This window comes from Trachypithecus francoisi, unplaced genomic scaffold (assembly GCF_009764315.1).
Source record: "Trachypithecus francoisi isolate TF-2019V2 unplaced genomic scaffold, Tfra_2.0 Lachesis_group14, whole genome shotgun sequence".
NCBI classification, from domain to species: Eukaryota; Metazoa; Chordata; class Mammalia; order Primates; family Cercopithecidae; genus Trachypithecus; species Trachypithecus francoisi.
In genome coordinates, this window is record NW_022681459.1 from 58,042,469 (window position 1) to 58,067,106 (window position 24,638).

The window sequence follows — 24,638 nt, forward strand, 5'->3', positions numbered from 1 at the left end:
ATGGTATCCCATCAGCCATTTAATATATTTTTTCCTGATAACAATCACAACACCCATGTATACATCTGTGCATATGGAAATATATTGGTTATTAGAAAATACTGTTGGCTGGGCACGGAGATCGCGCCACTGCATTCCAGCCTGGGCCACGAGAGCAAAACTCCATCTCAAAAAAAAAAGAAAAGAAAAGAAAATACTGTTAAAGTTTAGTTATATCTGCTAATGACTGAAGATGTGGTGCTAACAGAACACCTATTGGGAAACTTGGGAAAAGAAACTTGTAACTTTTTTCTTTTTTTTTTTTTTTTTTGAGACGGAGTCGCTGTCACCCAGGCTGGAGTGCAGTGGCATGATCTCGGCTCACTGCAAGCTCCGCCTTCCAGCTTCACGCCATTCTCCTGCCTCAGCCTCCCGAATAGCTGGGATTACAGGCACATACCACCACGCCCAGCTAATTTTTAGTAGAGACGGGGTTTTGCCATGTTGGCCAGACTGGTCTTGAACTCCTGACGTCAGGTGATCTGCCCACCCTGGCCTTCCAAAGTGCTGAGATTACAGGCGTGTGCCACAGCGCCCGGCTGATTTTTTTTCTTTTTTAAGGCTTATTAACATCTCACTGATTCACATAATACAAAATTCAACAGATAACAACTCTTCTTTACATTTTTATACAAAACTCTTTAAACATTATTTTAGTTAGATGAAAAAGGTGCTCTAAAATGTAAATCGGTTATCATCTTGGTACCCCCCACCCCCATGGAGAGGTTTTTAGTTGTCAAGGTTATTATATTTGCAGGCTACCTGACAGGCAGTGTCCTTCTTGGGGACCCAGTGCACCCCTTCCCACGGCATGGGGAGGTGGGGTCATGCTATTCTCTTCCTTCCACCCCAGAAGATCACACATAGGCCAGCTCACCCCCCACCACAAGGCCCCCACCCGTCCAAACACTGGTCATTCTAAGAACCTCACACTGGAGCAGTCTGATCATTAATAGGGCCATGAAATGGTCAGTTAGGGACACTCTGCGCTGGGCTTCCTGGTGTCATTTCTCAACCAGCTGAACTAACGTGTGCTGACGTATTAGACTTCAGTGCTGGACTGCTGCACAGACCAAAGATTGCTTCCTAGCTTTTCATAAAACCAACTCAGCTCAGAGGCTGGGATCCTCCACGTCACAGGCATGGGTCACTACACGGCAATGCGGAGGTAGCTGCACAAAGATGGGAAGCTTTAGCACCTCTGAAAGAATCTCCCAGACTCGCCTTCTCAAATGACTCACAAACTCTTCTCCAGTGAAAAACTGGGAAAGGTGGAGAGCCCCTCAGCACCAGCAGGTACTTTATTGCCCAAGAAGAAGTTCAGGCTGGACCTGAGGATGGACCGTGGGGTAGCCTCTGCTTTGGCCTCTGCAGGACAGTCCTCGGGGGAGCAGGGAGTCCAGCAGTGCCAGTCCTGCTCAGGTTTGCATGGAGAGGCCTGTTGGCTGCTCACTGGCGTTTGGGACCTGAAACACATGGAGAAGGTTGGCTTAGCGGCCATTCCCACTGCTACAGTGTGCAGTCTGGGCTACGATGGACCCACACTGCCAGCCAGTCGAGGGCACCATCACACACACTCTGGGAATGCAGCCACAGCCAGAGACACAGCTTCTTCCAGCCCTCAGTGCTGGGCTGATGTCACCATCTAGGTCTTCCAAGCCCATGGCCCTCCCAGCTACCTGGACCCCTCCCCCTGGTTGACCCCTCCCATAGGTGTCGCCCACCAACGAATCCCTGAAGAGGCTTATCGGTTTCCTCCACACACACCTGCTTGCCCCCCAGGGTGTCCTACCACCCTCTGGCACCACTGACCACCAGTCACCAGGGCTGCCCCTACTCCTCGGACTTGGAACCAACACCTCCTCCTGTCTGAGAGCCTAAGAAAGCCTCTCAGTCTACAGATCATCCCTGCCTGGGCCCTGGCAGCACCCCCTTGCTGCCTGCTGCCAGCCGGGGCCCAGGATCCATCCTCTATTTGGCCACTACTGCCCTCTTCCCTAGCCAATCAGATCTTCGCATTCCCCTACTTTTAAATCCTTCTGTGTCTACCAATAATAACAACAACAGCAAAAGAGGCCATACCTCCTGATGCCCAGCATGTGCCAAGTACCATGCTATGGGCTCTCAGAAGCTCACAGAAACCCAGTGAGGGAACAGTGATTGCCCCTGTTGGCCAAGTGAGGAAACTAAGGCCTATGATTTTCAGGATAACGCCCAACCCTGGTAACAGAAGCCAGGCCCTGAGCTCCGGCTCAGTTTTCAGAATTCAGGCAGTAGCGGCACCCCCTGGGGCCTGTCAACACAGACTGCTGGGCTTCACCCCAGAGACTGTGACTCAGTACAACAGAGGGTGGAGGCCAGGGAGCTTGCATCCCCAGACACCCAGCCACATGCTCCAAGGAGCTCTGCTAGCCCTGCCCCTCCAGGGCCCCACCTCCTTCCTGTGCCATGGGCACCAGAGCTCCTTCCCGCAGGCACTACAGTGCTATCTGACACTCCCCGGCCCTCACCCTGGCCACTCTGTCTGAAGCACCTTTCCCTACTTATCTGCAGCCTCTCTGTTCCTCCACCATCAATGCTGCACTCAAAGAGACTCATCCGACAGGAAGGCTTCCCAGGCCCTGGTGCAGGTTGGCCTGGGTGACAGCTCTCAGCAGGTGCACTGGGACCTCTGACTGATTCAGCCGCCTCACATGAGGCAGTGTCCCCAAACCCAAGGGCAAGCTCCTTGCTTGGCATTCAGCCAGCTATTTCTAGAATGTCATGTGAGGCCTCATCAGATGAGAGAGGTGCCCGCCCGGCTCACACACCCACAGCCAAAATATTTACCTGGAGGTGGGAAGCAGACACATCAGCACTCGAGTGAAGACCTGTGAGGTCACCCACTGCAGCCACTGGACATCGTCGGGCATATCCGGAAGCCATGTCACCAGTCTGCAGAGATAAGACCAAGTACACAAACACACACATAGGCAGACACAACAGCTTACAACACTACCCTTTGTTTACAAAAGCTGCCAACATCATCTCCAATCTGACGACTTCCCAGCAGGTGGATCTGGGATGACAGGACAAGGATGAGCCCATCTGAAATCTCTAAAGCAAAATGAGGCCACTTCTGGTTCAAGAAAGCTCAAAGGACTTACACTGAAATAAAGGGAAAAAAAAAAAGCAAAACAAAACACCTTGGCTTTTCAGGGCTCTTCCCAGCTTGGAGAGGAGCTGAGGCCCATGGCAGCTGCTGTAAGGGCTCTCATGGTCAAGACCGTCCCCTGCCTCACGGTTTGCTGAGCTTGGTCACATGTGAGCCCAGCAGGGGCACCATGGAGAGGTGTGGCCACTACCTCCTCTAGACTCTCCATCCCCCAGACACACAAAGGACCCCCACCTCAGGGTCTCTGATAAATGCCTGAACACAGACATCCCCCCACCGGCAGTAGTGGGGTGGGGAGGAGGAGGCTGATCCTGGGGAGTGGAGAAGGAATCTAGGAAGGCCAGTGGGAGAATGGAGCTGGCTTTTGAAGGAGAGACTGGGCATTAAAAGACTAATCAGGGCCAGGCGTGGTGGCTCACACCTGTAATCCCAGCACTTTGGGAGGCCGAGGCAGGCAGATGACGAGGTCAGAAGCTCAAGATCAGCCTGGCCAACATGCCAAACCCCACCTCTACTAAAAATAGAAAAATGGGCCGGGCGCGGTGGCTCAAGCCTGTAATCCCAGCACTTTGGGAGGCCGAGAAGGGCGGATCACGAGGTCAGGAGATCGAGACCATCCTGGCTAACACGGTGAAACCCCGTCTCTACTAAAAAATACAAAAAACTAGCCGGGCGAGGTGGCGGGCGCCTGTAGTCCCAGCTACTCGGGAGGCTGAGGCAGGAGAATGGCATGAACCTGGGAGGCGGAGCTTGCAGTGAGCTGAGATCTGGTCACTGCACTCCAGCCCGGGCGACAGAGCGAGACTCCATCTCAAAAATAAATAAATAAATAAAAATAAAAAAATAATAAAAATAAAAATAAAAATAGAAAAATGAGCCAGGTGTGGTGGCACACATCTGTAATCCCAGCTACTCCAGAGGCTGAGACAGGAGAATCTCTTGAGCCCAGGAGGTGGAGGTTGCAGTGAGCTGAGATAGCAACATTGCACTCCAGCCTGTAGGACACAGCAAGACTTCGTCTCAAAAAAAAAAAAAAAAGGCTGTAGGCGGTGGCTCACACCTGTAATCTCAACACTTTGGGAGGCCAAGATGGGCAGATCATGAGGTCAGGAGATCGAGACCATCCTGGCTAACATGGTGAAACCCCGTCTCTCTACTACAAATACAAAAAAATTCACTGGGTGTGGTGGCAGGTGCCCATAGTCCCAGCTACTTGGGAGGCTGAGGCAGGAGAATGGCGTGAACCCGGGAGGCAGAGCTTGCAGTAAGCCGAGATTGTGCCATTGCACTCCAGCCTGGACGACAGAGTGAGACTCAGTCTAAAAAAAAAAAAAAAAAAGGATCAAAGGACATACCAGACTAATTTGCTAAAAACAAAGTAAATACCCACACAAATCTATGTGTAAGGACATGAGTGAAATAAATGCTCAGGAATGCAGCATGCAACCACCTCATGTTTCCCATGGTGTGGCACAAAGAAAATCCCTGAGAACAAAAAAAAAAAAAAAAAAAAAAGTAAAAAAAAAGAAAATCCCTGAGAACAAGCGCAGCCTTACAAGAAGTGATAAATCTGCAAGAGCAATGAGGAAGGAGCAGGGGCTCACCAATGAGCAAGATATTTCAACAGGTTACTGGACTCCAGGCAGAAGGGGAGGGGGCTGGCGATGAAACAGGCATAGCATGGGGAGCCAGTGTTCACCATCAGGACAAAACCCTACAGTTCAACCACCTCCAGGGAAAGGAAGGGCTTCTAGGAAAGCAGTAGCACCCCCAGATAGACATCCTTCCAGCAGCCTGCCTGTCACTGTCTGGGAGCTCTGCCAGCTGATGCACCTACCCTTTTCACCCTGAGCTCCAAGTCCTCTGTTGCTATATGGGAAAAACCCCAACAAGCACATGCTGAGAATAAGTAGCATAAAAAAGATGAAGAAACAGAAAAACTAGCCCAAGAAGAAATGGAGAAGGGATGAGCCGGAGAACAGCAAATATTCCAAGAGAATGTTACATCCATAAAACAAGAACAGAATGCTAAGTAAAAAGAACAAGCAGAGAACAAGAGAGTACTCTTGGAGATTAAATTATATTTGCTGAAAGTAAAAACTGTAGGATAGGACTAGAAGACAAAATTTGAGGAAATCTGTCAGAGCAGAGGCAAAAAGACAAAGAGTGATAAAAAATATGGCAAAGAGAGAAAGTTAGACACAGAGACAGGAATCCAACCCAGGAAGTCAAATATCTTCCTAATAAGAGCCCCAGGAAGAGGAAGAAAAAATCTGGGCAACAGAGTAAGATTCTGTCTTACAAAATTTTTTTAAAAAATTTGTTGGGTGTGGTGACATGTGCTTATTTATAGTCCTGGCTACTTAGGAAGTTGAGGTGGGAAGATCACTTGAGCCTGGGAGGTTCAGGCTGCAGTGAACCACGGTCATGTCACTGCATTCCAGCCTGGGCACCACAGTAAGACCCTGTCTCAAAAGAAAAAAAAAGAAAAGAAAAAAGAAAATGGAAGGTAAGGAAAAACAGAAATAAGAATAGAAGATAATTTCCCAGAGCTGGAGAAGGCTTTGACTGAAGGAGTCTCCAGTACTTGTCCAGCTGAATAAATAAGAACTTACACCAAGACATATGACATTTCAGATTATAAGGGATAGAAAGTCCTAAGTGCACCTACCTGCAAAGAAGTGAGAATGTGACTGTTTCAGTCCCAGGCTTCTCACTAACCAATATTCTGAGAGGAAATGATTTTCAACCTATAATTCTAGACATGGCCAACCTATTACTGAGATGGGATAGAAAAAAAGCACGTTTCCCAACACACACAAAGTCAAATGTTTACTTCCTTGGGAGTTTACTAGAGGCTCTGCTCCAGAAAAACCAGGGAAAAGCCAAGAAAAACGAAGCTACGGATCCATGGATGGCACAGTGGCCCCAGGAGGGGAGATGGCAGGATGCAACTGTGTGGTGGACAGCCCAGGACACACCCAGATGGAGGTGGGGCACGGAGGACCTAGGAGTGGTCCAGGGACAAACGGCAAGACTGGAACTTCCCGATGATCTTAAAAAGCAACGGGGGATGGGCTGGCTCATTTCCTCCCTTTCAGAAGCATTTCGGCAGGAATCAGAATCCTAACCCTTGAAGAACACAAAATCTGAGGTTATTTTAACAGCTCAGGTGTTACACTGCCAAGTCCAGAGCCACGTCCACAGGAGGCTCAGCAGCCTCTTCGTAGTAGACAGGTCAGCACTCACACCTCCTCACACCTTCAGGCTCTTTGTTCCCCCTTCCCTGGACTCCCTGCAGGCCCATGCAGTCCCATTCCTGATGCCTATATTAGCTCAATTTTTTTCTTTCAGTCAGACCAGGGTAATTTTTTTTCAATCAAGTGCCCTCCATTGTCAGACAACCCACCGAGGTTGGTTTTCCTATCCATATATTGCAGATGAAACCACTGAGGCTCAGAGAAGTCGAGTAACTTGCCTGAGGTCACACAGCTTAGAAATTGCAGTGCCCTGGTCTAAAGCCTATACCTTTTATCTGTCTCTAATTTTACTATCATCATTATTACCCGAAAATAGAAATCAACATCACTAGCTGGATGCTTACTATGGGATGAGTACTCCTGCACTGTGACTCAGTAACCAGACTGAGTCTCCTGACCACCCTCTGCTCCAGGTGATCTCTCTAGATGGGAAGCTGAAGTGCAGAGGGGTGGATTCAGTCATCTGGAGTCAGTGAAGCCTGTGGTAAGCAGTGCAGCCAGGATTTGAAGAAGAGCAGTCTGACTGCTGAGCCAAGCTCCGACCATTCTGCTCTCCCTGGTTTCAGAGGAAGCCCAATCAGAGGAAGCCCAATCAGAGAAAGCCCAATCAGAGAAAGCCCAAGCAGAGAAAGACCAATCAGAGGAAGCCCAAGCAGAGGAAGCCCAATCAGAGGAAGCCCAATCAGAGGAAACCCAATCACAGGAAGCCCAATCAGAGGAAACCCAATCAGAGAAAGCCCAATCAGAGGAAGCCCAATCAGAGAAAGCCCAATCAGAGGAAGCCCAATCAGAGAAAGCCCAATCAGAGGAAGCCCAATCAGAGAAAGCCCAATCAGAGGAAGCCCAATCAGAGGAAGCCCAAGCAGAGGAAGCCCAAGCAGAGGAAACCCAATCAGAGGAAACCCAATCAGAGGAAGCCCAATCAGAAGAAGCCCAATCAGAGGAAGCCCAATCAGAGGAAGTTCAATCAGAGGAAGCCCAATCAGAGCAGGCCCAATCAGAGGAAACCCAATCACAGAAAGCCCAATCAGAGGAAGCCCAATCAGAGGAAGCCCAATCAGAGCAGGCCCAATCAGAGGAAACCCAATCACAGAAAGCCCAATCAGAGGAAGCCCAATCAGAGGAAACCCAATCAATAAGTTCTAGGAGCATCACACTGTGTTCTCCTAACTGCTGGCTCTGAATCATATATGCCTAGAACGAAAGATGGAATTCCCTATGTTCTCCTACTTTCATGTGATTTTATTTTATTTTATTTTATTTGAGTCAGAGTCTTGCTCTGTAGCCCAGGCTGGAGTGTAGTGGCATGATCTCGGCTGACTGCAACCTCTGCCTCCCAGGTCCCGGTTCAAGCAATTCTCCTGCCTTAGCCTCCCGAGTAGCTGGGATTACAGGCACACACCACTATTTTTGTATTTTTAGTAGAAACGGGGTTTCACCATGTTGGCCAGGCTGGTCTTGAACTCCTGACCTCATTATCCACCCACCTCAGCCTCCTAAAGTGCTGGGATTACAGGTATGAGCCACTGCGCCCGGCCGTGACTTGTTATTTTATTCATTTCATTACATTTCATTTTATTTTGAGATAGGGTTTCTCTCCTGTCACCCAGGCTGCAGTGCAGTGGTACAGTCTTGTCTCACTACAACCTCTGCCTCCCAGGCTCAAGCGATTCTCCTGCCTCAGTCTCCCAAGTAGCTGGGAGTACAGGCATGTGCCACCATGCTCTGCTAATATTTGTATTTTTAGTAGAGATGACATTTCACCATGTTGGCCAGGCTGGTCTCAAACTCCTGACCTCATGTGATCCACCCATCTTGGCCTCCCAAAATGCTGGGGATTACAGCCGTGAGCCACCACGCCAGCCTTCATGTGATTTTTTTTTTTTTTTTTTTTTTTTTTTGAGACGGAGTCTCGCTCTGTGGCCTGGGCTGGAGTGCAGTGGCCGGATCTCAGCTCACTGCAAGCTCCGCCTCCCGGGTTCACGCCATTCTCCTGCCTCAGCCTCCCAAGTAGCTGGGACTACAGGCGCCCACCACCTCGCCCGGCTAGTTTTTTGTATTTTTTAGTAGAGACGGGGTTTCACCATGTTAGCCAGGATGGTCTCGATCTCCTGACCTCGTGATCCGCCCTTCTCGGCCTCCCAAAGTGCTGGGATTACAGGCTTGAGCCACCGCGTCCGGCCCCTTCATGTGATTTTAAATGGAAATAGCTCAGAGAGGCAGCAAGGATCCTGCTTCCAGGCCTGACCCTTCTACTAGGCATCTCTGTGACCTCAGAGCGGTGACCCCAAGCCTTCCAGGCCCGTTTCCTCAGGCCATCACAAGAGACTGGACCAGCTGCTATGTGAGACCACTGACAGCTCCAGGAGTTCCCACAGGGAGTTTCCGGGCTTGCACTGAGTTACAGGTACCTGTGTGGCTTGAGGACAGGCAGGCAACGTTCAGGGGCATTGCATATAGACTGTGAGCTGTGATCTGCTGCAGGAAAATCCAGGCCCCAGACTACGTGCCACCATCATCTGTCATCCTGTTTCATCCTCATATCAACCCTGTGAGGAAGACACAGAGCCACCTAAAATTCTCACCTCTGGACAATCGCAATGGCAGACTCCACAGGCAGGGTACAGGGCAGCATCACATAAGACATTATCCTAATGGGTAGCAAGTTGCAAATCTTGCTCATGTATCCACCTTTGTCTTTCATTGCTTCACTCACTGCTGAAAAAGACAATTTGGAGCTATTATCTCCCAACAGTGTGAAAAAACAAACCACTTTACTCTGTTGGTGCTTAGCATTTCCATGAAATATGCCCGTCCTGGCAGCCAAAGGGCCAGAGGCACTCACAGAATAGACGAGGTGGGGTTTGCCAGGCTGCTCTTTTCTTTTTTTTTTCAGACAGAGTCTTGCTCCTGTTGCCCAGGCTGGAGTGCAGTGGCGTGATCTCGGCTCACCGCAACCTCTGCCTCCTGGGTTCAAGCAATTCTTCTGTCTCAGTTTCCCAAGTAGCTGGGATTACAGACACCTGCCATCATGCCCACATAATTTTTTGTGTTTTTAGTAGAGACGGGGTTTCACCATGTTGGCCAGGCTGGTCTCGAACTCCTGACAGCAGGTGATCCACCCACCTCAGCCTCCCAAAGTGCTAGGATTACAGGTGTGAGCCACCACCCCGGCCCAGGCTGCTCCCTTCACAGCAAGGGCAGTGTGAAGCTGAAGCAGGGCACACAGCCTAGAACAGCCCTGAGAGTGCTTACAGGACATAGGGTCCCCACTCCCAGCTCCTTTAAATTGACAAATATGTTTGGAAGTCACCATTCCAGAAAGCCTGCTTTTATTTTCCTTGAAAAGACATGTCCTTTCCAATATCATAGCTGAAATTAAATAGAAAATGGTGTGTAAGTCATGAGGCAAAGCATCATCTTGTATTAAGAAATCTGAATATACCCCACAGCAAATAATGTGCACAGAAACAGCTACATCAGGCTTGGCATGGTGGCTCATGCCTGTAATCCCAGCACTTTGGGAGGCCAAAGTCGGTGGATCACTTGAGGTCAAGAGTTCGAGACCAGCCTGGCCAACATGGCGAAACCCTGTCTGTACTAAAAACACAAAAATTAGCCAGGAGTGGTGGTGTACGCCTGTAATCACAGCAACTCAGGTAGCTGAGGCATGAGGATCATTTGAACCTGGGAGGTGGAGGCTCCAGTGAGCCAAGATCATGCCACTGCACACTCTAGCCTGGGCGACAGAGCAAGACTCTGTCTCAAAAAAACAAAAACAAAACAAAAAACAGCTACATTAAACGTCACAGCATCTCTGTTCTCTTAGGAACTTCTAGGGCACCACCAGTTTTACAAGCGGGTCCTTGACCCTCTGCTGGATTCCAGTCTTTTATTCCCTCTCTTTAATGACCTCGTGGTGCCTAAAATCATATTAATCTGGTGATATGGTTTGGATGTGTGTCCCTGCCCACACCTCATGTGGAACTGTAATTCCCAGTGTTGGAGGCAGGGCCTCGTGGGAGGTGATTGGATTGTGAGGACCGATTTCCCCACTGGTGCTGTTCTCTTGATAGTGAGTGTGTTCTCGTGAGCTCTGGTTGTTCAAAAGCATATGGCACCTTCTATTTCCCTCTCTCTCTCACTCCTGCTCCAGCCATGGGATGTGCATGTTTCCCCTTCGCCTTCTGCCATGATTGTAAGTTTCCTGCGGCCTTCCCAGAAGCTGAGCAGATGCCAGCACCATGCTTCCTGTCCAGCCTGTGCAACTGTGAGCCAATTCAATCTCCTTCTTTATGAGTTACCCAGTCTCAGGGATTTCTTTATAGCAATGCAAGAACAACCTAATGCACCTGGGCAGCTGCTGTCTCCCACCTCCTAGGGTGTTGGTACCTCAAGAACAAGGAGCTGTGTCTGACTCATGTTTTAATTTCTCCAAATGCCTGACTCCATAGCTGGTTTGTAGGTTCTTCTGTCTTACTTAGTCCGTGTTCAGGCTACTCTAACAAAATGCCACCAACTGAGTGGCTTATAAAACAACAAACATCAATTCTTCAGAGTTCTAGAGGCTGTGAGGTCCCAGATCAAGGGGCAGCAGATGTGTTGGTGTCTGGTGAGGACCTGCTTCTTCATAGACACCACCTTCTGTGTCCTCCCATGGTAGAAGGGACAGGGACCTCTCTTGGGTCTCTTCAATAAGGGCACCAATCCCATTCATGACAGCCCTTTCCTCATGACCTAATCTCCTCCCAAAGGCCCCACCTCTTAAGACCATCATCTTGGGGGTTAGAATTTCAACAGATAAATCCCGGGGGGGACACAATCATTTGGACCATAGCACTGTCTGTCCATTCAATATTTGATGACATTATAAAATATAGCACCGTTCTATGGAGGTTCAAAATTGTGGGTTTAGGGGAAGGGAGAAATTAGGAGAGGCCTCCAGAAAGGAGCCTTGAGATGGCTGGACAGGTGGAGGGTGGCAACCGGAAAGGAGCTCAAGTAATGGGCCAAGTCCCAGAGGCAGGACCCCCATCCTTAGGGCCCATGAAATCCAGGTTGGCAGGAGCTCAGGTGCCATGTTGGGGAGACAGGGTTGGGAAGGGGTACAGAGGGCCCAGCTGCTGCAGGAGGAGCCTGTATGGAGAACCCCAAGGGGCTCAGCTGGAGTCTGTTTTCCTCCTGGTCATGACCCCATGGGGAGACTCAGCAAGGTGCCAGGATTGCGGGGCTATGCTGGGAGTGATAGCAGCAGACCAGGCTGTACACATGGAAGGAGATGTTCCCGGCAGCCTGTCCCGGTCGCCTCGCCCTATCGCTCCCATGTGGCAGTACCATCTTCCTCCATAACACACAAGAAAGAAAACAAGGTGCTGCCCGTGCCCAGCCTGAGGAGGGGGTACCTGTAGCGAGCTCTGGCGAGAGGGTGTCCAGGATGCTCTCATCCCAGGGCAGGATGCTGAGACGCAGGTGGTCTAGCAGCTCGTCTCCGTCCAGCCTCACAGCCAAGGCAGCTGGCTCCAGGGAAGAATCCAGACTTGTGTTTTCCCAGCCGGGCGCAGCGACCTCAGAATCCATCCCTTCTGAGGATGACTTCAGGCCCCGCTGGGGCCTGTTGCAGATGCCTGTGAAGAGCAGGGAAAACAAGCCCATCAGGTGAATGTGGGGAGTGGTGATCATTACCCACCCATCCACCGAACTGCAGGGAGGCAGGCAGCTGGCCTGTTGTTAGCCAAATGCAAGGGGAAGAGGGGAAGGGAGAACCAGCGCAGGTGTTTGTCGCCCGGAGACAGGCGTGTAGGGCTTTAAAGCAGAACACACGTGAGCTTGGCTCCTGCTAGCTGTGTGGGCTCCATCTCCACGTCTGGATTTATGAGGTGCAAAGGCGAGGGTTACTGTTTATTTATAACAACTGAACCACTGGTACACCCGCCTCCCAGGCCCTGAGCTACGTGCTTCACCATCAGGCCTTACAGCAACCATTATCATCATCTCCATTTTTCAGCTGAGAAATCAGAAGCACAGAGGTTAAGAGACTTGTCTAAAGCCACGCAGCCAGTACATAGCAGAGCCGGGATTTGAAGCCGGGTCTGATGTCAAAGAGGGTACTCTTCCATCACACGGCCTTGGAAGAAGCACCCAGCAAGCAAGGATTGGGCACCAGTATGTGCCAGGCCCTGTCCTGGGTGCTGGAACTCAGCCACCAGCACCAGTGAGTGGCCCCTGCTCTTACCGCTTTGGCACACTGGGCCGGGGGAGGGGAGCTTCAGACAACCACAGCTGCACCTGGCCCAACTCTGGCTTCCAACCTCAGGTTGAAAAGACCAGGGGCTGCTCCTCAATGCCTGAGCTTTGCTCCCCAAGATAACCTCACATATCATGCTTGCCCCGGCTCTTTCCAGGCTCTATCGGATGCCCTCCTTACCCTCTGAGATGTCATTTTCCCTTAGGAATGTTGCCAGGTTCTCAGGGAGATGTTGCTTCCAGCATCTCTGGCACACCAGCTTGTCCTGCCAAACCGGCTCCCTCCTAATGTCCTCAACCCTCAACCCGTGGGCGCAGCTCCCCATCTCCCCTTTGTGCAACTGCTAAGCCAGAAGCTGGGACTACGCTCTTTTGTCTTCCTCTCCCCAAATGTCCCATCGGTTATTTCCAAGTCCTATTCCCCGGACTGCTTCAAATTGGTTTCCTCCTCATGACCCTCACAGCCCTGATCCTGGTGGAGCCTCTGGCTGCCTCACTGGCCTCCTAGATGCTGGTCTCTCCCTTCCTGTTCTGCAGCCGGGGGCTTCCAAAGCCCTCCTCTGATCCCCTCACTCCTACTGCAGCAGCCCTCAATGGCTCCCTACTGCTGTGGGATGCAATCCCCCGTTTCCAAAAGGCTCAGCCTGCCCTCCTCTCCCGTTTTTCACCATTCCTGACCCCCTCTTCTCCAGCCATCTCTTAGTGTCCCCACCCCCACTCCTCTAGCCATCTCTTGGTGTCCCCATCCCCACCCCTCCAGCTGCACAGGCCTTCATGCCATCCTCTCTGTGTCCCGCAGGCCTCACATTCATGGCCTCTGTGCCTAAGGCTTTCCTACTTATCCCCAAAGTCTTAATGTGGATTCATGCCCGCCGAGAGGCCCTTCTTCCCTTGGGCCTTGGAGATCCATCCTGCATGAGCCTCCAGCATCCTGTGTCTTCTCCTTGACACCTGTGCCTTCTCATTGGCACCTGTACTTTCCCATTGACACAGCATCACACAGCATCACAGAAGTGATAAGTAAGCATCACTTCTGCTTACTTATCTGCTCACTTCTCTCACAAGGCTGGCAAGGGCCACACCTCTGTGTTCGCTGCAGTATCCCTAGCACACAGCAATGAACATTTTCTGAGCAGATAAATACACATGTGTTCTTACAAATGCAGTCTCCTTGGTCTTGGCCAATGACAAATTCATAAGAACAATATATCAGCCAACTCTTAGTATTAAAGAAAAACAGCTCCCAACACATCTTTTTCCTTCCACTCTAATATTTCTAGAGCAGAACTCCCCCAGTCCCGACAAGCCAGGATGACTTGAAGGCAGAAATTTGCTCTGGGAAGAACAAACTGGTCTAGTGGGCTTGGACCCACACCTGACTGGAGATGAGAAATCTGATTGCTTCATTTGGGGTCCAGGCACACAAACTCTTTATAACTTCAGCCCTTGTTAAACTAAAGGATCACAAGAGGTCGAGCTGGAAAGAAAAACTGCCTTCAGATAACGGGACCCTGTGGAGGGAGAGGGCCCTGAGTCATGACATCCCAGTTCAGATCTCGGCTCTGCCCCTCAGTGAGGGCTGTGTGCTGCTTGCTCTCCTCTCCAAGCTTCTGTTTGCCCATCTGTAAAACGGGACCAAGATTTCCTATCTCCCAGGCTCATGAGTAGGTTGCACAACACAGGGAAGGCGTTGGGCACTAAGTGTTAGAACTAAGGCAAATCTCAGTCTTTACCAAGACTGCTAGTAAATACTCATCAAAAGGGCACGTCTGATCCTCCCAGCCCATACATACCCTTCTCTTCCAAGAACCTGAACGCGTCCAAATATCCTCGAAGGCATATCTCTCCCAGCACCTGTGAGCAAAGCAAGCAAGGGGACTACAGTGGGGACACATCAAGCACCATTTATTTAAGCATCACTGGAACACCGCAGAGGGCACTAAAGAATCGTGCAAGCTCTGAGCCTGCTGGCTGGGGGGCACTGAGCCACCTGGAAGCTGAGCAAAGGGCTCTGTGCTCCCAGGAGACAGTTCCCTGCAGGTCTCGGCTAGAATGTCACCCTCCACGGAGACTTTGCAGGCATCTCAGCAGGCAGGAGCTTCTTTTCTGGTTTTTTTCTTTTTTTTTTTTTGAGACAGAGTCTTGCTCTTGCCCAGACGCTGGAGTACAGTGGCGCGATCTTGGCTCACTGTAACCTCCGCTTCTGAGGTTCAAGCCATTTTCCTGCCTCAGCCTCCCTAGTAGCTGGGATTACAGGTGCCTGCCACCATGCCTGGTTAATTTTTGTATTTTTCAGAGAGACGGGGTTTCACCATGTTGGCCAGGCTGGTCTCAAACTCCTGACCTCAAGTGATCCGCCTGCCTCAGCCTCCCAAAGTGCTGGGATTACAGGTGTGAGCCACTGCACCTGGCAGGAGCTTTTTCTTGGGCTCCCTTGATCCTGGATCCTCCCTCCACCCTAACAAATTTTGCAGCCTGTCCCAATTGTCACTAGAACAATAAGAGCTATCTCCTCTACTCATCTGCTTATAAAGCACACGAGAAAACCAATCCTGTTAGACAGCCTTCCCTCTCCCTTGGACCGTGGGCATGCATTGCATTGCATAGCCTTCCTTCTTTCTCTCTAGGAGCACCAAGGGTTGCTGTACATGGTCTGTAAATTTCCTACTATGGTAGAGTGGTAAGGCAAACTAAAACAACCACAATCAAAAAAAGGTTATAACTACCGAATGCAGTTGTTCTTGACCATGTTTCCAAATAGGAATCATCTTAGTGGCTGGGTACAGTGGCTCATGCCTGTAATCCCAATACTTTGGGAGGCTGGGGTGGGAGAATCGCTTGAGGCTAGGAGTGTGAGACCAGCCTGGCAACACTCTACAAAAATTTTAAAAATTAGCCAGGTGTGGTGATATATGCCTGTGGGTCCTAGCTACTCAGGAGGCTGAGGTGGGAGGACGGCTTGAACCCAGGAGTTTGAGGGTTCAGTGAGCTATGATTGCACCACTGCATTCCAGCCTGAGTGACAGAGCAAGACCTTGTCTCAAAAAGAAAAAAAAAAAAATCTTTATAACTAAAGAAATAAAAAATCCTAATGCCTATGCTGCACCCCTGACTGTATAGCCACAGCCTGGGAAGTGGATCTGAGTTTTAGGTCTGGGTATATGTTCCCAGGTGATTCCCATAATCAGGGTGGTGCCTCACGTGCGCTTCTGGGACATGTGCCTTTTATTTCCATTAACCATCAATGACAAGGTCTTTTTCTGTTTGATTGTGCAGAGAGCAACTGGTAGCTCCTGGCAATCAGGGAGGCAAAGAAGAGCAGCGCCCCAGAACACCTGCCCCCTCACTGCCAACTCACCTTGAGATCCGGGGGGACAAACGCTCTCGAGAGAAGGTAGAGGTTCCCTGTGCAGAGGCGTAGGCTGAGCTTGGTGATGTCCACGTGAAGAAAGTTCGTGGACTTGACTTTAGGGCAGATGTCGTACTCCCCATAGAAGGGCGACACGGTGATGGTTGTTTTGGCATCAATGAAGGGTACGTTGTCACTCGCTCCTCCATCCACATATCGCTTTTAAAGAAGGGAAAAAAAGGACTGGCACCGTCTGAAGCTCTGGGTTAGTGCTTAACTGCTTAACAAGCTTTCACATGTGGGCAGAGCGCCTCAGAGCCACAAACAGGCTGATATGGAGGGAGGACATTGGCTTTGGAATCGCTCCTGCGACAAATCCTTACTGAGCATTCCTGTGCTGGGACAGGCTCTACTCTGGCTCTCAGGGTTGCTGTCTACTGTTGTACAGTGTGTGCACTGCACAAAAGTGCCTGGCAAAGAGGCAGATGGAGACTGGAGTCCATGTTGTGTTGGCCAAGTCCTAGGGCCAGACGGGCACCTATAGGAGTGCCCATGTAATGTACCTAAGGGGATCATATGAACTAGGGGGTGCTCAGTGCACTGGGGGCACAGTGTGATAGAAACCCAAAGGGAAAGATGGTCATGGGTTCAAATCCAGCCCCCTGTGCTGCTTGCAAGGAGGATACACAAATCTGGGACAAGACCTTTTAACCCATGAGCCTGTCTCCCTCCATGTTTGACAATTAGAACCAAGACCTGGAGGGACTTTTGAGACACACATGAAACAATGAACCTGGGACCTCAGAAAATGTCCTCTAACCCATAACATAGCAGCATTTTGGATAAATCATTCTAAGGGTGAGTTTTCCTTCATCTATATCCTTAAACCCCCTTATTGCCCATAGCTCACCTGGGGCAGGCAGCTTTTGCTACAATTTGGATAGAGCCTGCACCTGTGAAACCTGTGTTTACAATGATTTCCAGCCACAGCTGTCACAGCCAGACACCAGAGCCAGCCATCAGATGCCCACAGAGAAAGGCCTCCAAAAGATTCCAGCTGGGAGGCTCTCCCCAGCCCGCCCTTCCACACGGAGGAATTTCAGAGCAGAGTTTGGCCTAAAACAGGTCCAGGAGGGAATCAGACATGTTCAGCCACATCTTAGCCATCAAGATTCTTGCCTGGAGTCCAGAAACGATCAGGAGTTTACACAGCAACATTTCTAAAATCGTAGCTGCACAATGTCTACGGCAGATGTAGCAAGGAATCAAAAACCTCACTAGCAGCCAGGCATGGTGACTCACGCCTGTAATCCCAGCACTTTGGAAGGCTGAGGCCTGTGGATCACTTGCGGTCAGGAGTTCGAGAACAGCCTGGGCAACATGGTGAAACCCCATCTCTACTAAAAATACAAAAATTAGGTGGGCATGGGGGTGCGTGCTTGTAATCTCAGCTGCTCAGGAGGCTGAGGCATGAGAATCGCTTGAACCCAGGAGCTGAGGGTTGCAGTGAGCTGAGATCATGCCACTGCGCTACAGGCCTATGCGATAGAGTGAGACTCTGTCTAAAAAAAACAAACAAAAACCTCACTAGCATAAAGGTACACAGAATGAAATGCCGGGAATCTGGAGTGAAGGCCAAGGAGGAAGGCAACTGGTGGATCATTTTCATTCAAGGGGTAGTCTGAAGCCCAGATATTCTCCTGCCATGTAGAACTTTTCCGTGCGTTTTGAACTTTATAGTAATGTTTTGAATTCAGGAGCTCCAGTGGTGCGATTGATTAGCACATGGTATGTACACAGTAATGTTTTCAATTTGTTTGCGTTGAATTTCAAGAATAATGGGTTCTAATTGTCAGCAGGATTCCTATGAGTGCACTCAATGGGTGATGACTCAGGATCCCGGGCCTCTATACCAGATGCCAGTGGCACTCCCCCAGTTTTGACAACCCAAACTGTCTTCTGACGTGGCCAGACATCCCCAGTGGGGGTTTGGGGAGGATGCAAGACTAGCAAGTGAGCTGGCACAGACCAAGTGCCTGGTCCAGAGCCTGCAGAACAAACACTCCCGCTTCGGCATCTCCATCCCCCTGGCATGGCTCAGAAATTGGCATGGCCAATGCACATATTCACTGAACTCAGCCAAATCTGAACACTGCCAGCAGCTTCTGACCAAAGCCATGGGCTGGAAAGGACAGAGTAGGATCCAGAGGGCTTGAAACTCTCCACCAGGAAGGAAAGCCAGAACCGTGCACTGGGGAGCCAGAGGGCATCACAACGGTGCTGCTGGGTTCTGGGACTCCTACTGAGTTCTGGGAAAGAGGAAATACCCACATAAAGCCATAGCATAACAAGGGGTTGGGGTCCTGCTGATGCCCAACCATGCTGTGGCAACGTCGGAAATCCAAAATGTGCTTTGGTCACTCAGTGGCTGGGCACTCCAGTGGCTCTGTGGACCACTATCCTGGACCCCAAACTACAGAGAATGAGAAGAGCCGCCCTGCAGTGAACCAAGACATGCCCTGTTCTGACGGAGGAGCAGAGAGTGACCTGGGCACAAATTCCCTGGCCGTGCTCCTTGGGCAAGTATGACTTTCAAGTTCCCCACAGCCACATGTGATGAATACTCACATCTCCCCTCAGTTGTGGGGACCCATAAGATAGCGCACAGGAGCACATGGCCTGCAATGGGAGGCTCCCAGTGCAAGTCCCTCTGCCACGTGGCTCTGCTGGTGCTAACATACAGGATTGCATCAGAGGTTCTGCTGCTGCTCTTGTGAGTTCAAAAATGACCCTAAAGGGCTAGTATTTTATAGCCTAAACTTCCTCCTGTGCATCACAAAGTGGCCAAACAAAACAAAGCACAAATCTAGGTTAGACCAGGCTTACAGATTTTTGTTGCTGTTTAGAACATATATGACTGTTGGCTGGGGGCAGTGGCTCACGCCTGTAATCTCAGCACTTTGGGAGGCCGAGGCGGGTGGATCACCTGAGGTCAGGAGTTGGAGACCAGCCTGGCCAATATGATGAAACCCTGTCTCTGCTAAAAACAAAAAAATTAGCTGGGCGTGATGGCAGGCACCTGTAATCCCAGCTACTCGGGAGGCTGAGGCAGGAGAATTGCTTGAACCTGGGAGGTGGAGGTTGCAGGGAGCCAAGATCACACCACTGCACTCCAGCCTAGGCAAGAGAGCCAGACTCCATTTCAAAAAACAAAATATATATATATATGTATTTTTTGTATAAAAAAAATTTTATTTGAAAAAAATTTTTAATATAAAAATACATATATATATATATATATATATATATATATATGACTGTTATAGTTCCCCCTAAAAGTAAAGCTCCACCTTCCAGGGGTAACAGATTCTTCAACGTCATATACTTTATTTATCTTTTCTTTTTTTTCTTTGAGATGGAAGTGCTGGGATTACAGACATGAGCCACCGTGCCCGGCCAACATTACATAGTTTAACTAGGTCACAGAGAAGCTACCTGATGCTTACGGTGCAGATTAAGTGAACCAGCCAGTTTACCTTACAGATAGTCAGATAATTAACTACACATGAAGTAAGTTTTGTTGCCCAGGTAGCCTGGAAGTAGGGTCAGCTATGGCTACTCTGTCTGGAAGGCAGCGAGGCACGGGGCTCCACCACCGGACAGATCCTGAGGTGCTGACAGTAGTGCCTTGCAGTCAGGAGATGTGTGAGCACGCTTTAGACAGAAAGCCCCCAGGACTCAGCCCTAGCAGAGAAAGCTAACTTACCACGCCTCTGAAGGAAGGAGGGATAAGGCCACTGTAGAAAGGGATGAAGCAGGAACATATCAAGGCCTGTGAAAGCAACAGAGAGAGAAGTTATAGGCAAGAGCACCCTTTTAATTTTCGTGGTCCTTCATCAGCCTTCTCCAAGCGAGCAGGGCAACAAACCTGAAAATGCCCTTTGCACAGAGTAGGTTAATCCATGGGTTGAGAGAACGGGGAACCAACATACACCCTCGGACTTCAGGCCCATGGGTCTCACCTATTGCATAAGCCCCTTAACAACACTGTCAGTGAACTTCAACTTCCTCTCCTTACTCCCCACGGGAGTCACACTGGGTCACCACAGACACCACCAAGTGTTGTTGACTCATGGACTGAAAGGCATTTGATCTGTGCTGTTCAAATGCCGGTATTCATTAGAATCTCCCAAGAGTTTGTGGAACCAGAGATTCTGTGTCCCTCCCCAGAATTCGCAAGCAGCAGGTCCGAGGTGGGGCCTGAGGGTCTGCCATTCCAATGAGCTCCCAGGAGCTGCTGCTCTGCTGGTCCCAGGATCACACTTTGCGAAGCACCACGCTACAGAGCAGTCAGCAGGCACGACGCTGATTCACTGGGAGAACAGACCCATGTGGGAACAGACAAGTGCTGGCTGTTTAGAGAAAACTCCTGCAAACAAGGTTAAACAGAGGATGAAACTGGCTGCTGGTTAGATGCACCAGGCTGCTGTCTTGCACAGACCTGTTAAGTAAAATGGAGTCCTTCATCCAAGGAGCGTTTATGAAAGCATCAGCCAAATTAAGTGGTGTTTTGGTATTGCAAGTTATCTTCTCTCTGCTAGACCCTGAGGATACAGGCAAATAAGGCACGTTCCCACCATCGTGGGGTTTCCATTGAGAAGGCATCTTCATTATGGAAGATGCATAGAGAAAGCTCGGGAGTGGCACGCCTGCAGGACAGGTTCCTTGGACTGGGCGGTCATGAGCCAAGTGTTGAAGGAAAGAGAGGAATTATTTGAAATTGTAATTGCCAGGCTGAGGTGGGCAGATTACTTGGGTGCAGGAGTTTGGGACCAGCCTGGCAACACGGCAAAACCCTGTCTCTACAAAAAGTACAAACATTAGCAGGGTGTGGTGGCCTGTGCCTGTAGTCCCAGCTACTCGAGAGGTTGCGATTGCACCACTGCACTCCGGCCTGGGAGACAGAACAAGACCCTGCACCGTGCCCGCCCCCCTCCTCCCGCCCCACAAAAAAAAGAGAAAAAAAGTGAAGAAAAGAAACTGCCCTGGAACATTCAGGGTTTACAAACATTATGGACCAAATCACTGGAGACATACAGAGTTTATATCACTGTGGCACAGGGGGCCTGCAACTGCCTGTGTTGCTTCCAAAACAAAAGTCTTTTTTTTTTTTTTTTTTTTTTGAGACAGCATCTCACTGTCACCCGGGATGGAGTATAGTGGCATGATCATGACTTACTGCAACCTCCACCTCCCAGACTCAAGCAATTCTCCTGCCTCAGCCTCCCTAGCAGCTGGGACTACGGGCCCACAACACCATGCCCAGCCAATTTTTCTGTATTTTTTGTAGAGATTGGGTTTCATCATGTTGGTCTTGAACTGCTGGACTCAAGCAACCCACCCACTTCGGCCTCCCAAAGTGCTGCGATGACAGGCATGAGCCACCGCACCCATCTGAAAACAGCTTTTCTCACTTGATAAGATCCGGATAAGCAAACTGCTTACATCCACGACTTCGTCTTTGGACCGAAAGTCAGACACCAGAACGTTTTCCCCATCAGACACTCTGGTGAGTGAGATGCATATTTTGCCAGAGATGAGCTGGTGGACATTGGCCGGGAGGTATTTGCAGAGGTCCTGTCGGAGGAACTTGCCTATGTTGAAGGATGGATGGAAGATGCCAATGTTCCGACTCCTGGCCTTCCGGACAAGATCTGAGAGGACCTGCAGAGTCTGCTCTGGGGACAGGAGACACATACATAAAAGAATGTACCACACTGAGATGGCAATACTTTTGGCAAGGCCAGAAACCAGACAGCAAGGATGCCACCCACCTTTGTCTAGACCAGTACTGTCTACTATGGTAGCCATACGTGGTTATCACACCCTTGAAATGTGGCTCGTCCGAACTGAGATGTGTAAGATACAAACTGGATTTCAGCGGCTTAGTATGAAATATCTCATTAGTACATTTTTATATTGAATAGATGTGAAAATGATATTATTTTGGATATATTGAGCTCAGTGAAATTAATTCTACCTGTGTCTTTTACTTTATTCAACATGACTTCTAGGAAATGCACAATGACATCATGGCTTCCAGTATATTCCTACCACACAGCGCTGCTGTAGGCCTCAGCCACAGGAATGAATCTCTCACTTCCAGAAGCCCAGGTGAGCAGGCCTCACCTCAATGCCCCACAAAGTCAGAGGCCAGGAACATATCAGCATCAGAGCTTTGGCTAGATGGCCTTAATGCTGTCAGGTGCAGGAGATGTGACCTCACTTACTGGCCACTCTCCTGGCATGCAAGACCGCCCCTCCCAGCCTGATCCCTGGCCAGCCATAAATCTTGGGAAGCACAGGGACAGGCATGCTCCAGCCTGTCCTGACCCAGATCTGATCTTGATTCACAGCTCTCCTTCCCTGAGCCGATTCTTCCAGCATGGCCAGAGGGGTGGAATTGCACATGGCTGGGCAGGTTCTGCCTGTCCCTTCTGCCAAGTTAGCCTCAGCTCAGATGCACTGAGGAGCTGTGTCCAGGATGCAGCTTCTGGGACATGCTCAGCAGTCCCCAAGTGCACAGCCCCCTGTGAGACAGGGTTAAAGCAGGAACCTGGAACCCTGGAACACAGGGAGTGGCTCCTGCCAACATCTCCAGATCCACCTTCCAGGGACTTGGTGGTTCCTGAGCCTCACTGTGTCCTGCCAGGGAAAGCCCCAGGCTGCACCTGTCCTCTGCCCAGTAAGGAATCCTTTCTATACCAGAGTGAGTGTATTTTAGGCTCCCGGGATCACTGCATTTGAATTCTGTCCCAGTGTAAACATTTGTCCATGTGGGTGTCCACAGGCCACCTTTGGATACAAAAGCTGACTTTTATTGTTGCTAAACCCCAGGTTGTGCAAATGGTCATGTGGCTAGTCTAATCCTCCTGGAGGCCACACTTTCTGCCCTTTGCTCCTCTCCCCATGGCTTAGGGGAAGGCAGACAGCCAGGACTGTCTAATCCCTAATCCCCACCTCCCAGTCAGCCCAGGGGCTGCTCACTGCTCCTACCCAATGGCAGGGCTTCCTCTACCAGCACGGGCTTCCTCACCACTGAACAGTCACTCCCTGCTGGCTCTGGCAGGCAGGGCAAAGAGTCCATTGTTAAGGAAGCCCAAATAAAAAGGGGCTGATGGGAGCATGATCTCCTGCCTGGGGACCTCTGGTGTCAATAGCTCCACCATGCTACTTGCCCCAGCCCCTGCCCACTGGCTCACAACCCCCTCCCCACCTCCAGGACTGTGGCAGGCAAATTCCCGGGAAGGATACCACACCCTAGTAGTTCAGGCTACCGAGAAACAAACGCTCCGTCTGCACCCCCCCCCCCCCCCCACACACACACACAGGTACCCACATGGACAAACGCTTCATTAGGACAAGATTCAAATGCACAGGATCTCACTTCCAGGAGTACTGAGCTGGAGAGGGGAGGGTGGGCCTAGGTCAGTGGAGACCAGAGGAGAGGATGGGATTGGGGGGTGTCCAGGGATGCACTCCAGCCCCCAGGAAGGGTCCCAAACACTGGAGGAGGTGGGAACACCTTTCCTCTTTCAAGGTACCCCTCCCCACCAGACTCCAGTTAGCCTGTCCTGGAGGACGCCCAGGGTCGCCCTTCTGGGAGGCTGCCCAGTCCCCAGAAGGCTGGGATGCGACCTAAAGAGAGCGCAGGCGCGGGATGTCTTGAGTCCCTCAATCCCCGGAGGGAAGGAACCCACACCGGGGAACCGGCCAAAGCCCCACTCTTGGTCCGGCCCAGGGCAAGTCGGCCCCTCAGCAGCTCAGCCCGCCCAGCATCTCCCGAGAGGACACCGGGGACCCGGAGTCCGCAGGGGCCAGCACGACCCTCCGCCCCAGGTCCTGCTCCCTACTCCCCGTGGCTCCGAGACGCCCCGACTCTCAATCCGGAGGCAAGGGGCTCCCTTTATGCACTGGCTCCTGATGCGGGTAGGGGTGGGGACGCGCGAGAGCCCCAGGCTTGGCCCGGACCTCTCCGGGTTCCAACGCCCCCTTCCCGCGCCCAGAGAACAGGGCCCCCGCAGGAAGCATCTGCCCCAGAGGGGACCCTCGGGATGCACCCCGCCATGTCCGCGTCCGGTGCCCGCTCCTCCTGAGGCCCCGCGACCCCTGGGGACCCCCTGGGGGTTCTTAGGGGGCACCCCCTCCGCACGCGGAGCCCGGGCGGCGGCCCCAGACGCACCCAGCGGCATCCCGGAGAGGAAGCCGACGCAGTGCAACGCCCCGGCCGAGGCGCCGAACAACATGCGCGCGTCGCGGAGGAGGTGCGGGGCGTGCTCGCTCAGACAGCGGGTCGCCCCGACGTGGTAGAAGCCCAGGAAGCCGCAGCCCGCGAAGGACAAGCTCCAGCCGCGCTCGGCGTCGTACATGGCGGGGCGGGGGCGGGGGCGCGCACCCGGATCGGGGTCGGGATCGGGGATCGGCTCGGGTCCTGATCCACAGCAGCTCCGCCCGGCGCCCGCAAGCGCTCTGAACCCGGCCGCCGCGTCTCCGCCAGGGCGTTCCCCGCGCGACGTCCGCCCCGCCTCCCTCG

General features: G+C 51.2%; 1 protein-coding gene across 2 annotated transcripts; it reads right to left on the reverse strand.

Annotated features, from left to right (window-relative positions):
* Positions 1–591: 591 nt before the first annotated feature.
* PNPLA3 (patatin like phospholipase domain containing 3) lies at positions 592–24,638 on the reverse strand. 2 transcript variants are annotated; one of them, XM_033233687.1, is made up of 9 exons: positions 24,288–24,638; positions 21,551–21,783; positions 19,812–19,877; positions 16,055–16,264; positions 14,490–14,550; positions 11,856–12,077; positions 9,039–9,168; positions 2,869–2,973; positions 592–1,505 (listed from the first exon to the last, which is right to left on the reverse strand). In XM_033233687.1, the coding sequence occupies exons 1-9, from the start codon at positions 24,472–24,474 to the stop codon at positions 1,277–1,279; spliced, it is 1,443 nt and encodes a 480-aa protein (XP_033089578.1). In that variant the 5' UTR covers positions 24,475–24,638; the 3' UTR covers positions 592–1,276. The 2 variants fall into 2 exon arrangements, with proteins under 2 accessions (XP_033089578.1, XP_033089577.1); XM_033233686.1 differs by having other exon boundaries at positions 9,039–9,171.